The 14,156-nt window shown below is 43.0% G+C and overlaps 2 protein-coding genes across 3 annotated transcripts; one reads left to right on the plus strand and one right to left on the minus strand.

The window, feature by feature from the left end:
- The first annotated feature begins 857 nt into the window (after positions 1-857).
- On the plus strand, positions 858-6,546 carry LOC102707083 (transcription factor LHW-like). Its single transcript, XM_006664293.3, has 10 exons — positions 858-1,643; positions 2,053-2,205; positions 2,340-2,421; positions 2,912-2,953; positions 3,035-3,094; positions 3,532-5,250; positions 5,379-5,480; positions 5,599-5,739; positions 5,838-5,963; positions 6,065-6,546. Exons 1-10 carry the CDS (start codon positions 1,552-1,554, stop codon positions 6,227-6,229), a joined length of 2,682 nt encoding a protein of 893 aa, XP_006664356.1. The 5' UTR covers positions 858-1,551; the 3' UTR covers positions 6,230-6,546.
- Positions 6,547-6,909: 363 nt separating this feature from the next.
- Positions 6,910-12,624, minus strand: LOC102707362 (BEL1-like homeodomain protein 1). Of its 2 annotated transcripts, none has more exons than XM_040529633.1 (5): positions 12,382-12,624; positions 11,068-11,869; positions 8,960-9,363; positions 8,025-8,085; positions 6,910-7,912 (listed from the first exon to the last, which is right to left on the minus strand). In XM_040529633.1, the coding sequence occupies exons 2-5, from the start codon at positions 11,779-11,781 to the stop codon at positions 7,241-7,243; spliced, it is 1,851 nt and encodes a 616-aa protein (XP_040385567.1). In that variant the 5' UTR covers positions 11,782-11,869; positions 12,382-12,624; the 3' UTR covers positions 6,910-7,240. The 2 variants fall into 2 exon arrangements, with proteins under 2 accessions (XP_040385567.1, XP_040385566.1); XM_040529632.1 differs by having other exon boundaries at positions 11,068-11,876.
- Between the last annotated feature and the right edge of the window lie 1,532 nt (positions 12,625-14,156).

Consider the following 14,156-nt stretch of genomic DNA (forward strand, 5'->3'; position numbering starts at 1 on the left):
GACCTCTGGATCTATAGAACCATAGAATAACAATTTTTCCACGGATTGAGATCGTGTTACTTTCCTCTAACATTGTCACTGACATGTGGGACTAGAAGAAGTTCATCATAAGAACTAACAGTGGGAGTTCATCATAAGAACTAGGTCCCTTTTCCACATGGCACAAGAAGCAACGATGAGTTAATCTGGTTAATTGCCCCTAACAAAGAATACACGCATTTAATCTTCTCCTCCTATCTTTTTTTTAGAGAAAAGGCATTTAAGCCCTGCTTTTTATTAAGCAAGAGTGTCATGCTGGGGTTACCAGCTTACAAAACGAGCAAAACGAAATCAGTCCAGATAGCTAACATGCTTGGATGTAACAACTCCAAAACTTATACCCAAAAAACAAAAAACAGGTATCCCACCCAGAACTCTAAGACACCTTCTAAAAACAGAAAGACAGAATCCATCCAGGTTAATATTAACCTACTCCAACCCTTCGATGAATTTGTCGCATCTTCGTCAGCATCCTCTGCTTCAACGTCTCCAGCTTCTGTTCTTCATCAATTCGAGCTAACGCTCTCCAGTGCGTCAGAACGGAAATGCCCCTGAAAATTATCAGATAAGGAGAATTAATAAGTTTGTCTTTAAAAATCATCTTATTTCTCGTTAACCAGATAGTCCAACAAAAGGCTCCTATGATCATCATAACAGTTTTGCAGTGTTTATGTGCGAAACCCTCAAGGCCAAGATGCAAAACCATCTCAAAACTCCCCGGAATAATAGCCATGTGGAGTCCAACAAAATGTTTCTCCTCCTATCTTCAAGATCCTTGTTTGCAATGCAGCCATGTGGAGGAGCGCGAGGATTCAGATTCATCGGTGGACACCGGAGAGCAGAGAGGAGATAGCAGGCTAGCAGCAGTAGCATACATACAGATAGGAGTGTTCCGGTTTTGCCCCCGTGGAGAGAATGATGCCTGCCTCGGGAGCCGCGAAGGAGAAAGAGAGGAAAAGGGAAGGCGAGGAGAAAGCAACAAAAGAGAAAGCCAAGCTCAGCAGCAGCAGCCAAGCTTAGCTTAGGTCCCCAAGAGAGGAGAGGAAGAAGAGTAGTAGTAGAGGAGAGTGTGTGCCTGTGCTTGTGTGTGGGAAGAGAAGAAGAGAACCCAAAGCCTATTGGCTTTGCGAGGAGTGGAGAAGAGGGAGAGCAAGAAGCGGCGGCGGCGGCGGCGGCGAGGTGACTGAGTCCCACCGCGCAAATCCGAGCTGAGAGCGGCGAGCGAAGTGGTGGCGGCCGGTGTTGCTCAGGCTGACGTGGGGTGGGGGGGGGGTGCTCTGATGGCTGCTGCCTCTGTGGCGGCTAGGATTCCGGCGAGGAGGGGCGGCGGGCTCCGGGCGAAGCAGGCCGGGCGCGCCAGCTGCCGCGGCGCCTAGGGAAGGCGAGAGAGGAGACTTGGTTCTTGGTCGGCTTCTTCTGCGCTCCTTTCCCCCTCTTCTTTCCTCCGCCGCCGGAGCTAGGGTTCGTCGGGGGCAGGTTCCTTCGTTTCGGAGTCGTCGTCGTCGTCGGAGGATGGCCGTCGGCGAGGCGCTGCGGCGGCTGTGCGAGGAGGCCGGCTGGTCGTACGCCGTCTTCTGGAAGGCCATCGGCGCCGCCGACCCTGTGTAAGTCTCTCCCCACCCTCTCTCTCGTTGATTTTCTTCCACCTTCTTCTCCTGCTCGATCTCGCGGAAAAAAATGTCTCATTTTTTCTCTGTTGGGTTTGGATTTTTTCTTGAAACATTCCGTTCCCGCTAGATTTCATTCGCCAAGCGTGCGCGGGGAAGAAGAAAGATTCGCCTGCGTATATTCCTCAGCTTGCTGCGTGCGTTTACTGATACTGCAAATCCAGCACTTTTTACCACACTAATCAAAACTAGTGGGGAAAAAAAGAGAAGATGAAAGCTTTAGTTCAAATGTGCGAGTTCTTGAGGCGTGCGAGAGACAAGTGATTTAGATGGAATGCTGAATGTGCTGTCAATTTGGCATCTTGACGTGCTTTTTTCCTTTCTAACATTCTTGCGCATTCTGCAGGCATTTGGTGTGGGAGGACGGCTGCTGTGGCCACCCATCGTGCTCTGCTGGATCTGAGGCTTCTGAGGCTGGGTGCGAGTCCGGCAGCAGCAGCGCTGTCTGCACGCTTGTTAGGAAGATCATGGTTTCACAAGTTCATGTGGTTGGAGAGGGGTAAGCAAATTATAGTAATTTGCATCTCCATGCTGGAGTATTAATGGAGTTAAGTACTGGTAGTACTAGCTAATGTGATCTTCTTGGTTCATTGTTATCATTAATGGATGGATTCTGCATTTGTTGTCCTTCAGTACCATTGGCCGTGCTGCATTCACTGGGAATCATCAATGGATTGTCCATGACACTGCCAATGATCACGGGCTCAGATCCGAGGTAGTGCGGTTTTCTTGTTCTTCTTCTTTCTTGTGAACTGGTATAAATGTAACCCAATTTCCCTTTTGTCTGGTCCATTTTTGCTGCTGCTGCCTCATTTAAAGCGTGGAGTCAGGGGATTTATAGCAATCCAACAATCCCTGTGGGTTTATTTTGTCCTCATGTATCTGTTCCTTGTGTCTTGAAACTTTGGCATGTAGTGAGTTTGCTCAATGGTTTGTTGAATGAGTGGTCACTGTGATAAGCTAGTTGCAGAAGCACACAAATGGACATATGAATAGGTTGAAATGTCTTTCGAGGTTCTTGTTAATAATATTTTTCCTCATGCTGAAGTTAACAATGAGCTACTTTCATGAGGATCTATGGTTCTCTTTTGAGAACAATGTAATGGAATTTTGGTCTCTTGCTTACTTCTTTTGGAGATTTTGAACTGGAATTTCAGTATTTTCTTGTAATGAACAAAGAATAATGGTTTTACTCATGATGATAGGTTGCTGCTGAGATGAACAATCAGTTCAGAGCTGGCATTAAGGTTAGTAGAATTTTTGACCTTGCATGCTAGACCATACAGATTGTTTACTCCCAGGCTCTTAATAAGTTGCTTCTTGTGCAGACCATTGCAATTATACCTGTGCTACCACGTGGTGTGCTGCAGCTAGGCTCTACTAGTGTGGTAAGATAATAAAGTTTTCACATAATAGTGTATACTGGATCATCCTATATGTCTTGAAGTTAGTTCTCTATGTTCTTACTTTATGGGCCATGACGTACTATTTATGGCACCTACATTGTTGACTGGTCAAATATTCTGTTCTCTGGGTCCCTATGTACATATTATATTTGTGGTATGGTCCAAGGAGAAAACATCCTTGTGGATGATATCATGGTATTGGGAAGTTGGAGACAAGAACGATTTGTTCTCCTGCTCAGTATCTAAAACTTGGGATTTTTGTGAAGAAAAAAAGGGTGTAAAAGATTGTCAAGGCCACATTTAGGAAATCTACTTCTGAGTTTTATTGTGACCACTCGGGCAGTAGGATTCTGGTAGCTCTGTGGTTTATGCTTTCTAGATTATATATGTTAGAGCTTATGAATGCTAATTTCTAACAGATTCTGGAAAACACAAGCTCTGTGCAACTTTATAAGAAGCTGTGCTGTCAGCTAAACAACCGGTCAAGTATGGTCGCATCTGCTTCAGTCAAGAATGATTTGAGCCAGAAAGCTCCACGCCCTTTACATGGTCTCCCAAGTATACATCCTGCAGATTCATGCTCAAAAGTCTTTAGTGGATCCCCAGTGACTTATGAACAGTGCTATGGCCATGATACTCGAACCTTGTCAACTAGCACATCAGCAAACACAGGCAGGAACACTTCCTTACTTAAGGTTGCACAGAGGAGTGGCCAAGCTGTTAGAGAGCAAGTTTTGTATGCTCCTGACATGAGGTTCAGACAGCAAATCCCTTATTGTGACAGGAGAGTTGATATTAACACACAGAATAGTGCTGTGAGTTCAGGTTTTATCTCCTCTATCTCTACGTCAGTGGAGAAGTATCCATTGTTGAAGAACAACATTGGACAGCTAGAACAGGGGAACATGGAAGAGTCATCAGGGCCCAGAAATGTTCTGTTAAAATCCCTTGCATGCCGGAACCCTGTTGTCCATGAAAATAGTAACATGAGTCTGTTTCGTGGAGGAGATGAGGTGCCAGTTTTTCTGAACAGTCATGGGAGTTTTGATTTACTCCAAGCAGGTCCTAGAGTAGTTGAGGCTAACTTGTATAACAATAGTACGTCTAGTCATGTTTTAGACCAAAGATACAGTTCTACTGCTGCGGTGGCAGGATATAAACCATCTGTTTCATATAAAATCCCCCAATCTGCTCAATTTATAGTGAAAATGGAGAGTCCCAGAAGGCAATCATTTCAAGATCATGTGGCTCCACCCTCGGGCTCTGATGTTCAAGTTTCAAGTGACTTGGAAGCAACCACTCGTCAGGTTAACTCAGATCACATGTGCCAAAACAAAAGAACTAATGAAGTCAATGACTCCAGTGCTGCTTTAAGCATGCAAGATGTAAAAAGTATGGACCGACATAAGATCCTAGACATTTCCAATGAGAGAACTTCCTCATTTCTTATGGATCCTACTACAGAAAATGATTTGTTTGATATATTTGGTACTGAGTTTCATCAATTGCACAGCAGTTTGGATGGTGACCTCTCCTGGAACACTGCGAAGCCTCAGAGTTCAGACAGAGATGCGCCTGAGTCCTCAATTTATGTTGACAGTCCACCAGTCTTTGGTGCACCAGAGGATGAATTTTCTTATTCTGGGATTTTTTCGCTAACTGATACTGACCAACTATTGGATGCGGTTATCTCCAATGTTAATCCTGGTGGCAAGCAGATCTCAGGTGACAGCGCCTCTTGCAAAACTTCGTTGACAGACATTCCTAGCACTTCTTACTGTGGCTCAAAAGAGATGAAGCAATGCAAGTCATCTGGTGCTCCACCTTTGCTAGTCAAGAATGAGTTGGCAGTTTCAAATTTTGCTAAACAACCATGTTTCCTAGAAAAGGCTGAAGATGGTTGTCTTTCCCAAAATAATGGAGTGCACAAATCTCAGATACGCCTTTGGATTGAGAGTGGACAGAACATGAAATGTGAAAGCGTGTCAGCCTCAAACAGCAAAGGTCTGGATACAGCAAACAAGTCAAACCGAAAGAGATCTAGACCAGGAGAGAGTCCTAAACCACGGCCGAAGGACCGCCAGCTTATTCAAGATCGTATAAAAGAGCTGCGGGAATTAGTACCTAATGGGGCAAAGGTATTCTCTTGTTCACTCTCACATTTTAAATTCCTTTATGATTATTTAAGTCTTGAATCCCATCTAGTCTAGTTTGGACATAACATCTACTGTGTGCTGACGGCTAGCCTCATGTCAATTGTCAACAGTGTAGCATTGATGCACTATTGGAAAAGACTATTAAGCACATGGTTTTCTTGCAAAATGTGACAAAGCATGCAGACAACCTCAAGGACTCTAACGAATCCAAGGTATACAATTCCTACCATTTTCTAGCCTCATGATGAATAGACTAGATTGCAGAACATTCCAAGAGACAATTGTTGCAAACCTAATGTCATTCCTGTGGTCTTGGTGAATGGCAAACAGATACATGGTGGTGAGAATGGTCCGCTTCTGAAGGACTACTTTGAAGGTGGTGCTACTTGGGCTTTTGATGTTGGCAGTCAATCTATGACATGCCCAATCGTTGTTGAAGATCTTGATCGGCCTCGTCAGATGCTTGTGGAGGTAAACCATTCTGTTATTTCTGCTTCTTTGTAGTAATGTATTTTGATTCTTAATCCACACACACTGCTTTCCATTTGTTGACGGTGGTACCTCTGCAGATGCTCTGCGAGGATAGAGGCATCTTCTTGGAGATAGCTGACTTTATCAAAGGACTTGGATTGACCATCTTGAGGGGTGTGATGGAAGCTCGCAAAAATAAAATCTGGGCTCGCTTCACTGTTGAGGTAATTCAATGTATTTGAGAAGCTCTCTAGTCTCTGATCAGATTTCATCAGGCAAGCACAGCTTCTCCTGCAGTCAGTAACTTTGGATTCTGGTCATGCAGGCCAACAGGGACGTGACTAGAATGGAAATTTTCCTCTCGCTTATGCGCTTGTTGGAACCGAGCTGTGATGGCGGTGGCGCAGGAGAGAATCCTAACAACAATGTAAAAATGCCTCCTGGTATTGTGCAACATTCGGTTATACCAGCAACAGGCCATCTTACGTGAGCAAATGAGTGGTGAGACCTCATCAGAGGCATCTGAATCTCTGAATTTCTGAAGTGCTAAGAGTGGGAGCTTCAGTTCACTCCTGCCATGACTAGCATTGTCAGTGCACCAAGAGCTGGATCCTTGTTGACAATACAGTGCTCTTCCTGATCAGTAGTCTACACACCCGCAGAAAGCCTAACAGTAGGTGATGCATCGAGACATGGACACTCAGTTGAGCAGAATGATCATTAGGCCATGTTTTGCTTGTACAATCTTTGTTTCAGTTTGCTACTGATGTGTTTGTTGGCGTATTTAGTGAATTTTGTTCTGTTGATCTACTCAATGCAAATTCTGTTTTCATTTTGTTTAGCAATTGAGTGAGAAAAAAAAGGCTCTTCTGTAGGCCTGGTAGCCTCTAAACACTTGTTTACTGATCCAAAGCTCGTAATTTCTAATTTAACAGAAGAATGGCACATCCCGAAGGTTCATTTTCATATCATTTAAGTTTAGCTTCTATTCTCTAATCTTCTCTTGTCTGGCACATTTGCACTGAATTTCAGCCATCTCATGATGCACAATTGCACAATGTTATTAAGATATGAAACCCATTCACCTCTTTCCCACTGGAAAATATCTGAATTTCAACCATCTGATGATGTACAATTGTCCAACTCATTCATCTCTCTCACTGGAAAATATTAAGCTAAGCTGAATTTACAATACATATATGCAGGACAATTCGATGACCTGACCAACTGCCACATATAACTTTTTGTATGATCAGATATTGTGCATGCTCATCTATACATGAAACTAGAAAATCATGTCATCTTTTTGGCTAATACATTAACTAACTATACTGTAATGTATCTACTGTGTACATTATCCAATACTCCCATGTACATGTGTACATCCCAGTATATACCCAATGGCTAATCTCAAGCATGTCAAGGCCTTAATTAACCCTTATTTCTATATAAACACATGCCCTAATTACCTAGTTAACTATGGTTAATTATACTAATCACACTATGCTACGAAGTTTCTCATGAGCTGAGTTGCCAATGACTTGGTGCTCTGCATGTTCATGTCGTAGCCCGCCGCCGCCACCGCCGCCCCGCCGCCGTGAAACGACACCGGCGTCTGCTCGGCGCCGTGTGGGAGGCCGAGCGTGAGCGACACGCCGCCGTGTCCGGCGAACGCGGCGAAATGGTCCGAGCCGAACTGCCCGTACGGCGGCGGCGCGAACAGAGTGTACCCGCCGGTCCCGGCGACGTCGCCGATGTCCGGGTGGTGGCCGCTCGCGCCCTCGCCGCCGGCCTCCATGAACTTCATGAGCAGCTCCCGGTGGCTGACAGCCACGTCGGGGACATGCTTGCCCCCCGGCCTCGCCCTCTTGAGCTTATGCTGGAACGAGGCGTCGCCGCCATGGAAGCTCGCCGGAGCGCCCTGTCCGCCGGTGTGCACGCCATCTCCGGACGTCGTCGTCCCTGCCGCCACCATCGCCGACGACGACATGCCAATGCCAACACAGCTGTCCGGCTTCGCAGCCTCCACCACGCTGTCGCCGGTGTTGTTGCTCCCGCCGCCGCCACCGTCGCCGGCGACGGGACCCTCCTTGGCCTTGGTCTCCTCGGCGTACATCTCCTCCACCATTGGCTTCCACAGCCTCACCCTCGCGTTGATGAACCAGTTCGACACCTACACCGTATACACGATGCACACGTACGTATATATTATGTATACCTCAACAAAATCTACATACGAATACGTACTGTATCATCGAATTGTACGTAGACGTGTACGTACGTACCTGGCTCCTGGTGAGGCCGGTTTGCTTGGCGAGCATGACCTTGTCCGAATCCTTGGGGTATCTGCATGACGTCACGAGGAATCTCAGCGACCAATGAGATGTCGACACGCGGAATACCCTCATTCACCGATTTGAGCGTGCACTCGGAAAGCAGTTTGATCACTTGTGTTTATGTATAGAACAAGTACTACTAGTACACTATATTTATATATGCAGTTGAAGATTTAAAGCCTAATTGGGACTTGCATATGCATTTATATATCATTATACTCTCTGGTTTTCTTTGACGCAGTTGACTTTTTATTTACGCTTCAACCTTTGTCTTATTCAAAAATTTTATCTAAATATATAAAATTATAAATCAGACTTAAATTACTTTAATAATAAAACGAAATCATAATAAAAATAGTTAATAATTATATAAATTTTTTGAATAAGTTGAATTGTCAAACGTAGATAAAAAGTCAATTACTATGTATTCGTGCTTGCATGGATCGAAGAAGAGAAAAGGTACAACTGTGCAGGCCCTACATGTTTTAGTACGGTTTTCAGATAGATTTACTTACAATTTACAAACGGTATATTCTTTTGCAAAAACATATACTCTCTATTTCTTTTACATTTCAATATCTTGAAGAATAACAGGTCATTTTAATATTTTTCATCTACTGTATATCTTTTGGAATACCATATCTCATGTCGCTTGCTTCTTAGCTTATCGGCCAAAACCAAAATTTAAATTTTAAACCTTAAATTTTTTGAATGGATTATCGATTACAGTTCATATGACTAGAATTTTTTTCTAATTTATATTTGAGAATTAAGCTGTTTATTAGTAGTATGAAACTAGTTTCCAATCCTATTTTGTTGTACTAACAACAACATTTCATTTCCAGTGAAAAAAAAAACAGTCAGGAAAAGTGGTCATTGCTTACGGGTGGAGGAAGTGCTCGAAGAGCCATGCGCGGAGGACGGAGACGGCGCGCTCGGGGAGGCCGCGCTGCGGCCGCCACCCGCCGCCGCCGCCGAAGTGAACCATGCCCAGCTGCTGCATCGCGCGCTGCTGCCGGAGCTTGTGGTCGATGAACCGCAGGCGCGACCCCACCGTCCGGCCGCCGGCGCCGCCGTCCGCCGCGTCGTCGCCGCAGTCCTCCCCGAGCCCCCGGCTCGCCGACCTGAGCTGCGCCGCGATCGCGTCGCGCAGGCAGCGGAACTGCCGCGAGATGGTGCGCAGCGCCAGCGCCGTGTACGTCCTCGCCGACCGGGGCCCCGCCGCCGCCTCGAACGCCGCCGCCACCGCCTGCATCTGCCGGTGGTACTGCCTGTATCGCTGCTCCACCTGTGCCCACAAGATGATTAATTACCACTAATTACTTTTGTTAATTATTACTCCCTCTACGTTCCCGGATGAATTAATGAATATATTTTATTGATTAATTACCATACATATCAATTTTGAGGATCGCAATATCGTATAACGTAAAACGAGGGTAATATTAAGTTGGTAGCAAAACTTAATATTACTAACGTATCACAGTTTTTCATCCATTTCAAAAATATAAATATTTTGTATAATTTAAATTTTGTTTTATGACGTAAACATTTCTAATATACTTTCTGTTACAATTAGTTTATATTTTTGGAGCGGACGAAGAACTATGGTGACAAACGAGACACTTTATTTGGGAAGCAGTTTATTACACGTGTGTATATAAACCCGTTACTTGTATGTCATCTAAATAGTCATAAAAAATATGGAAAAATTTAACAAGATAGTTTAATATGAGTTATATCACTCCACCAATATGCAAGCTTAAATTCATCTTTTACAAGTTATAACAAAAATAACAAAAATAATTATGAATGTGCGTAGTCTTAGTTTTATTTATTTTTTTGTTACAACTTGTAGAAGTTGAATTTAAACTTGCATATTTGTGGAGTGATATAACTTATATTAATATATCTTATTAATTTTTTTTATATTTTTTGATAACTATTTAGATGGCATGTAAGCACAACTTTTTCCCACTTTATTTGAGCAGGCAGCGAGCAATCAAGGTAATCAAGGTTAGAGTGGTGCACAACTGAAACAGGTGTAAAATAATTATTCATGTGCTTTGCTTATCTGATCTTGTTCTTATCAGCTAATGATTAGCTAGCCACAAAAAGCAGCATGGTGCCGTAGCCACCTCACTAATTTATCCTTGTTTTCCCTTACAGTTAAGGGGATCTTTTTTTTTTTTTTGCTTCATCGATATTTTGATCACTGGAGCTTAACTGCAGCTCATGCATAATTAATGCTAGCCTCTTTCTTGCCCAGGGAGAATCACAGAATTAGCAGGGGGCTACTCGCTCCACTTATGTTAGCTGTATCGTTATGGACAAGGTTAATGTCAAATTTTTAGAACTTTAACTATTAATATACTAAAAATATTTAATTTGAATACGTAGAATTACATGAATAGATGAATTCTAAAAGGTTCTTTAATAAAAATATATTTATCATCTATATTATAATAGAAAAAAAATCATAAAAATATATGTTAAAGACCATGTCATGATAATAATTATCAAATTGAAGGAAGTAAATTAATTGGTCAAGAAAATCAAAAAATACTTTGGAAAATATGCCACTGCTGTATATATTACACCCCGTTTTCTAAATTGATATAAATGCCAGTAAATCTAGATATATACAAATTATATATATATTGATCAATAGATGAATTTAGATAATAGAAAAGTAGTAGAGGGAGTATAATGCAACAAAATTATCTTTGAGGACTAAAACTTAAATAAGTATTTTGAATCAAAATATGAGAATTGAGAGGACAACATTTGCAGTCTAGTACGACATCTATCAGGATTAGTTGCCACCGACAGAGGATTCATATCATTAAACAAGTGTAAGAAAAATCATGAACAGTGCAGTGATCTTTTTTGTGAGACTTCGCTTATTAATTAATTAATGAAGCTTAAATTAATGCAAGCAAATAACTAATTACCAATTACTGGTTTATATTAATTACCATTAGTTAATTACCTCGTCAAGCATGCTGAGAAGCTTGCTCTTCTTCATCTGCAGCTCCTGCCGCTCCGCCGTGGACATCTCGCCGGCGCCGCCGCCGCCGCCGCTCTTGCTGCCGCCACCGTCCTCCTCACCGCCTCTGCCGTCTTCGGAGTCCTCCTTCTTCTTCACCGCCGCCGCGCTCTTGGCGTCCTCCACGCCCCTGCTGACGCTCACCGCCTCGTCGAGCAGCTCCTGCGCCGCCTTCAGGTACCTGGAGCGCATCACCGCCTGCTCCTGCTCCTCCTCCTCCGGCGGCGGCGCCACCGCGTGCTTCTCCTCGTAGCCTCCAGAGACGACTGCGGCCACCGTGACCGGCGGTGCCTCGCGCGACGACAGGCTCAGCACGGGGCCGACTTGCTGGCCGTGGCGTGGCGACGCGTCGTCGCCGGCGGCGTCAGGGCCCCACAGGCTGTACCCTGAGTAAGGCGCTGGCGCCTGGAGAGGGATGCCGACGAAGTGCTGCGCCGCCGGTGGCGCCGGCTGGTGGACGAAGCTCGCCGGCGTAAGGGTGCTCACGGCCGAGTTGAGGAGCATCATGCTGGCGACGCCACCGCCGCCGCCGCCGGGCGTCGCGGTGGCGTCCGTGTAGCCGACGAAGTTGGGGTTCATGAGGTAGAGCGTCTGCAGGCCGTCGGTGCCGGCCTGGACGTCCGTGCCGGCGCCACCGCCGGCGAAGTAGGCAGCCATCGTAGTGGCCGGCCGCCAACTCCGGCGGATCGATCGCTCGACGCTGCAACAAGCGAAGCTTGCCTACCTGATCTACTTTTCACAAATGCTGTGAACTTGACAAGAAACCAAGAAATTAAATTAAATTAGCCAATAATTGCTCAACAAACAAGATCAATCAGAATTTAATTATTTGATGTTAATGACACAGCTAATTAATTAATCAAGATATATGTATTTATTTAAGAAACAAGAGACATCTCTAGTAGGAGAGTTTCAAGTGTGAGCTAAAATTGGAGCCATGTATGCAAACCTTTTTTTTTTTTTTGTGAGAGAGATGTGGATGATGTATGTAGGAGAGGAGGGAAGCATGCAAGAACTCAAACCAACACCATGAGGGGAAAAAAGAGAAAGAGAAAGATAGAGATGTAGGAGAAGCATCATCAAGCACATAAAAAAATTAAGAAGAAAAGCAAACCAAAGGTATCCATCAATCCATCTTCATCAGCTGATTGAACAACCAAATAGTGCACATGCAAGAGCAAAACACATAATATATGCACACACACACAAGCTAGCACAAAGTCACAAAATACACCATTGGGATTGCTGATTAATTACCTTAAGGGTTGAGCTGCAACATGTGCTAAGTACTGTATATTAGAAAAAGAATGAGTATCTTCTCCTCCCCTCTTACTCCTCCTCTATTTTTTTTCTCTTTAGCTAGCAAGAATTAACAAGAGAAGTGAGAAGGAAAGATGGAGGTCAAGAGGATGGTGAGAAATGGAAGCTAGCTAGGTATCAAGAGCTAGCATGGGATATTTGATCACTCATGTGTGGAAGTCTCCTCAAGTACTTGCATATGTATAGATCTCCCTTTCTCCACAGAAAAATTAACCCATAAATTAAATGTTTACTCCCATCTTATGAAAGGGACATGAATTGACAGGTAGGGGTAGGAGACTAATAATCAGTGAAGTCTTTGGAGTTAGGAAATAAAGAAGACAGTGGTAGCTAGAGGAGGGATACCCACCTCCCACTGCCATTATCCTCATCACCATCCCCACACAGGCCTTTTCCCCAACTCCATATTTTGTTTTTCTTCCTATGTATTTCTATTACTTGATGTTGCTAAACTCGTTTTTTATTTTTCATTAATAAATAAAAATTATGGAAGCTTATTACTCACGCTTCAGAATTCCTGTAAATGACAAGTAATAGGGATGCACGTGGGTAACCCTCCGTCCCGCATGCTATTTCATTTTTCATCTACTAGCATAGAAATGGATGAAAATAGTAAGAGTAAATTTCAAAAGACTGCAACTGTTATACCAAAACTATCATTTGCTATAACTTTACCCAATAATTCCACAAAACTTCAGCAATAGCTAATGGTTTTTTTTTTCTGCAAATCGAGTAATCGAGTCCACCTGTCAGGCACTTGTAAGAGAGAAAATTTGCAGTTTTTCTGATAAAAATAGTTGCTATTGTTGTTGTAGTTATTTGAATTTGCAGCAAAGTGACAGTAATAAAAATAAAGGCTCCCATCATTTGTCTTATGCTTATATCATATAAGTCAACATTTAAAATTTTAAAACTTAAATTTGAAGTTTATTATATGATTTTTTATTATAATTTATTTTATAATATTTGATTTTGAATCACTATGGACATATGTATAAAATTTTTACTTGCAAATTATTTTATAATTGCTAATGATCGTATGGATAAGCATAAGTATTAGCCAAACAATAGGGCTCAAAGTTGCATTTTTGTGACATTTACTCTACAAGTAATTACAAGTATGACCATTCGCCCCCATGTAAATTAACTTATCCGCCTCGTTTTCCGTGCACACGCTTCCTGAACTGTTAAGCGGTATATTTTTTGCAAAAATTTTCTATATAAAGTTGTTTTAAAAAAATCATATTAATCTATTTTATATTATTTTAATAATTTATAATTAATTAATCATGTACTAATCTATTACTACGTTTTTCGTGCCACACATAAGTTAACTAAGTCCCCTTGGCCGAACGCAGCCTTAGCGGACCTCAAAGCCCACAAGCACACACCGATAGCTTGCATCCACAAGTAAGAATTCTAACACACATATAGTTTTCATTATGCCTCCAATATTAATCTAGACCTACCTAGCTCAACAATAAAATACCATATGCCATATGTTTTTACTATTTAGAACACATGCTATGTTCAAGGTGCTACTCTTTACACAGTACCGTACGAGAACCAAAGGAGCATAGAAAAAAAAGTATATCTGACGTACCCTAGCTAGGTGCTTGCTGACGGTTAAGTCAGGAATAATCATGCACGGTGAACATCATATCATATACTTCATACTTTTTTTTGACGCAGTTGAGTTTTAAACCAAATTT

Source organism: Oryza brachyantha, chromosome 12, assembly GCF_000231095.2.
Source record: "Oryza brachyantha chromosome 12, ObraRS2, whole genome shotgun sequence".
NCBI classification, from domain to species: Eukaryota; Viridiplantae; Streptophyta; class Magnoliopsida; order Poales; family Poaceae; genus Oryza; species Oryza brachyantha.

Coding starts and splice junctions, on each gene's coding strand:
- LOC102707083 (XM_006664293.3), top strand. CDS start 1,552: ATGGCCGTCGGCGAGGCGCTGCGGCGGCTGTGCGAGGAGGCCGGCTGG. Junction 3,095..3,531: donor AGCTAGGCTCTACTAGTGTG/GTAAGATAATAA, acceptor AATTTCTAACAG/ATTCTGGAAAACACAAGCTC. Junction 5,481..5,598: donor AGGACTCTAACGAATCCAAG/GTATACAATTCC, acceptor AATGGCAAACAG/ATACATGGTGGTGAGAATGG.
- LOC102707362 (XM_040529633.1), bottom strand. CDS start 11,781: ATGGCTGCCTACTTCGCCGGCGGTGGCGCCGGCACGGACGTCCAGGCC. Junction 9,364..11,067: donor TTCTCAGCATGCTTGACGAG/GTAATTAACTAA, acceptor TTGTGGGCACAG/GTGGAGCAGCGATACAGGCA. Junction 8,086..8,959: donor TTCGAGCACTTCCTCCACCC/GTAAGCAATGAC, acceptor GACGTCATGCAG/ATACCCCAAGGATTCGGACA.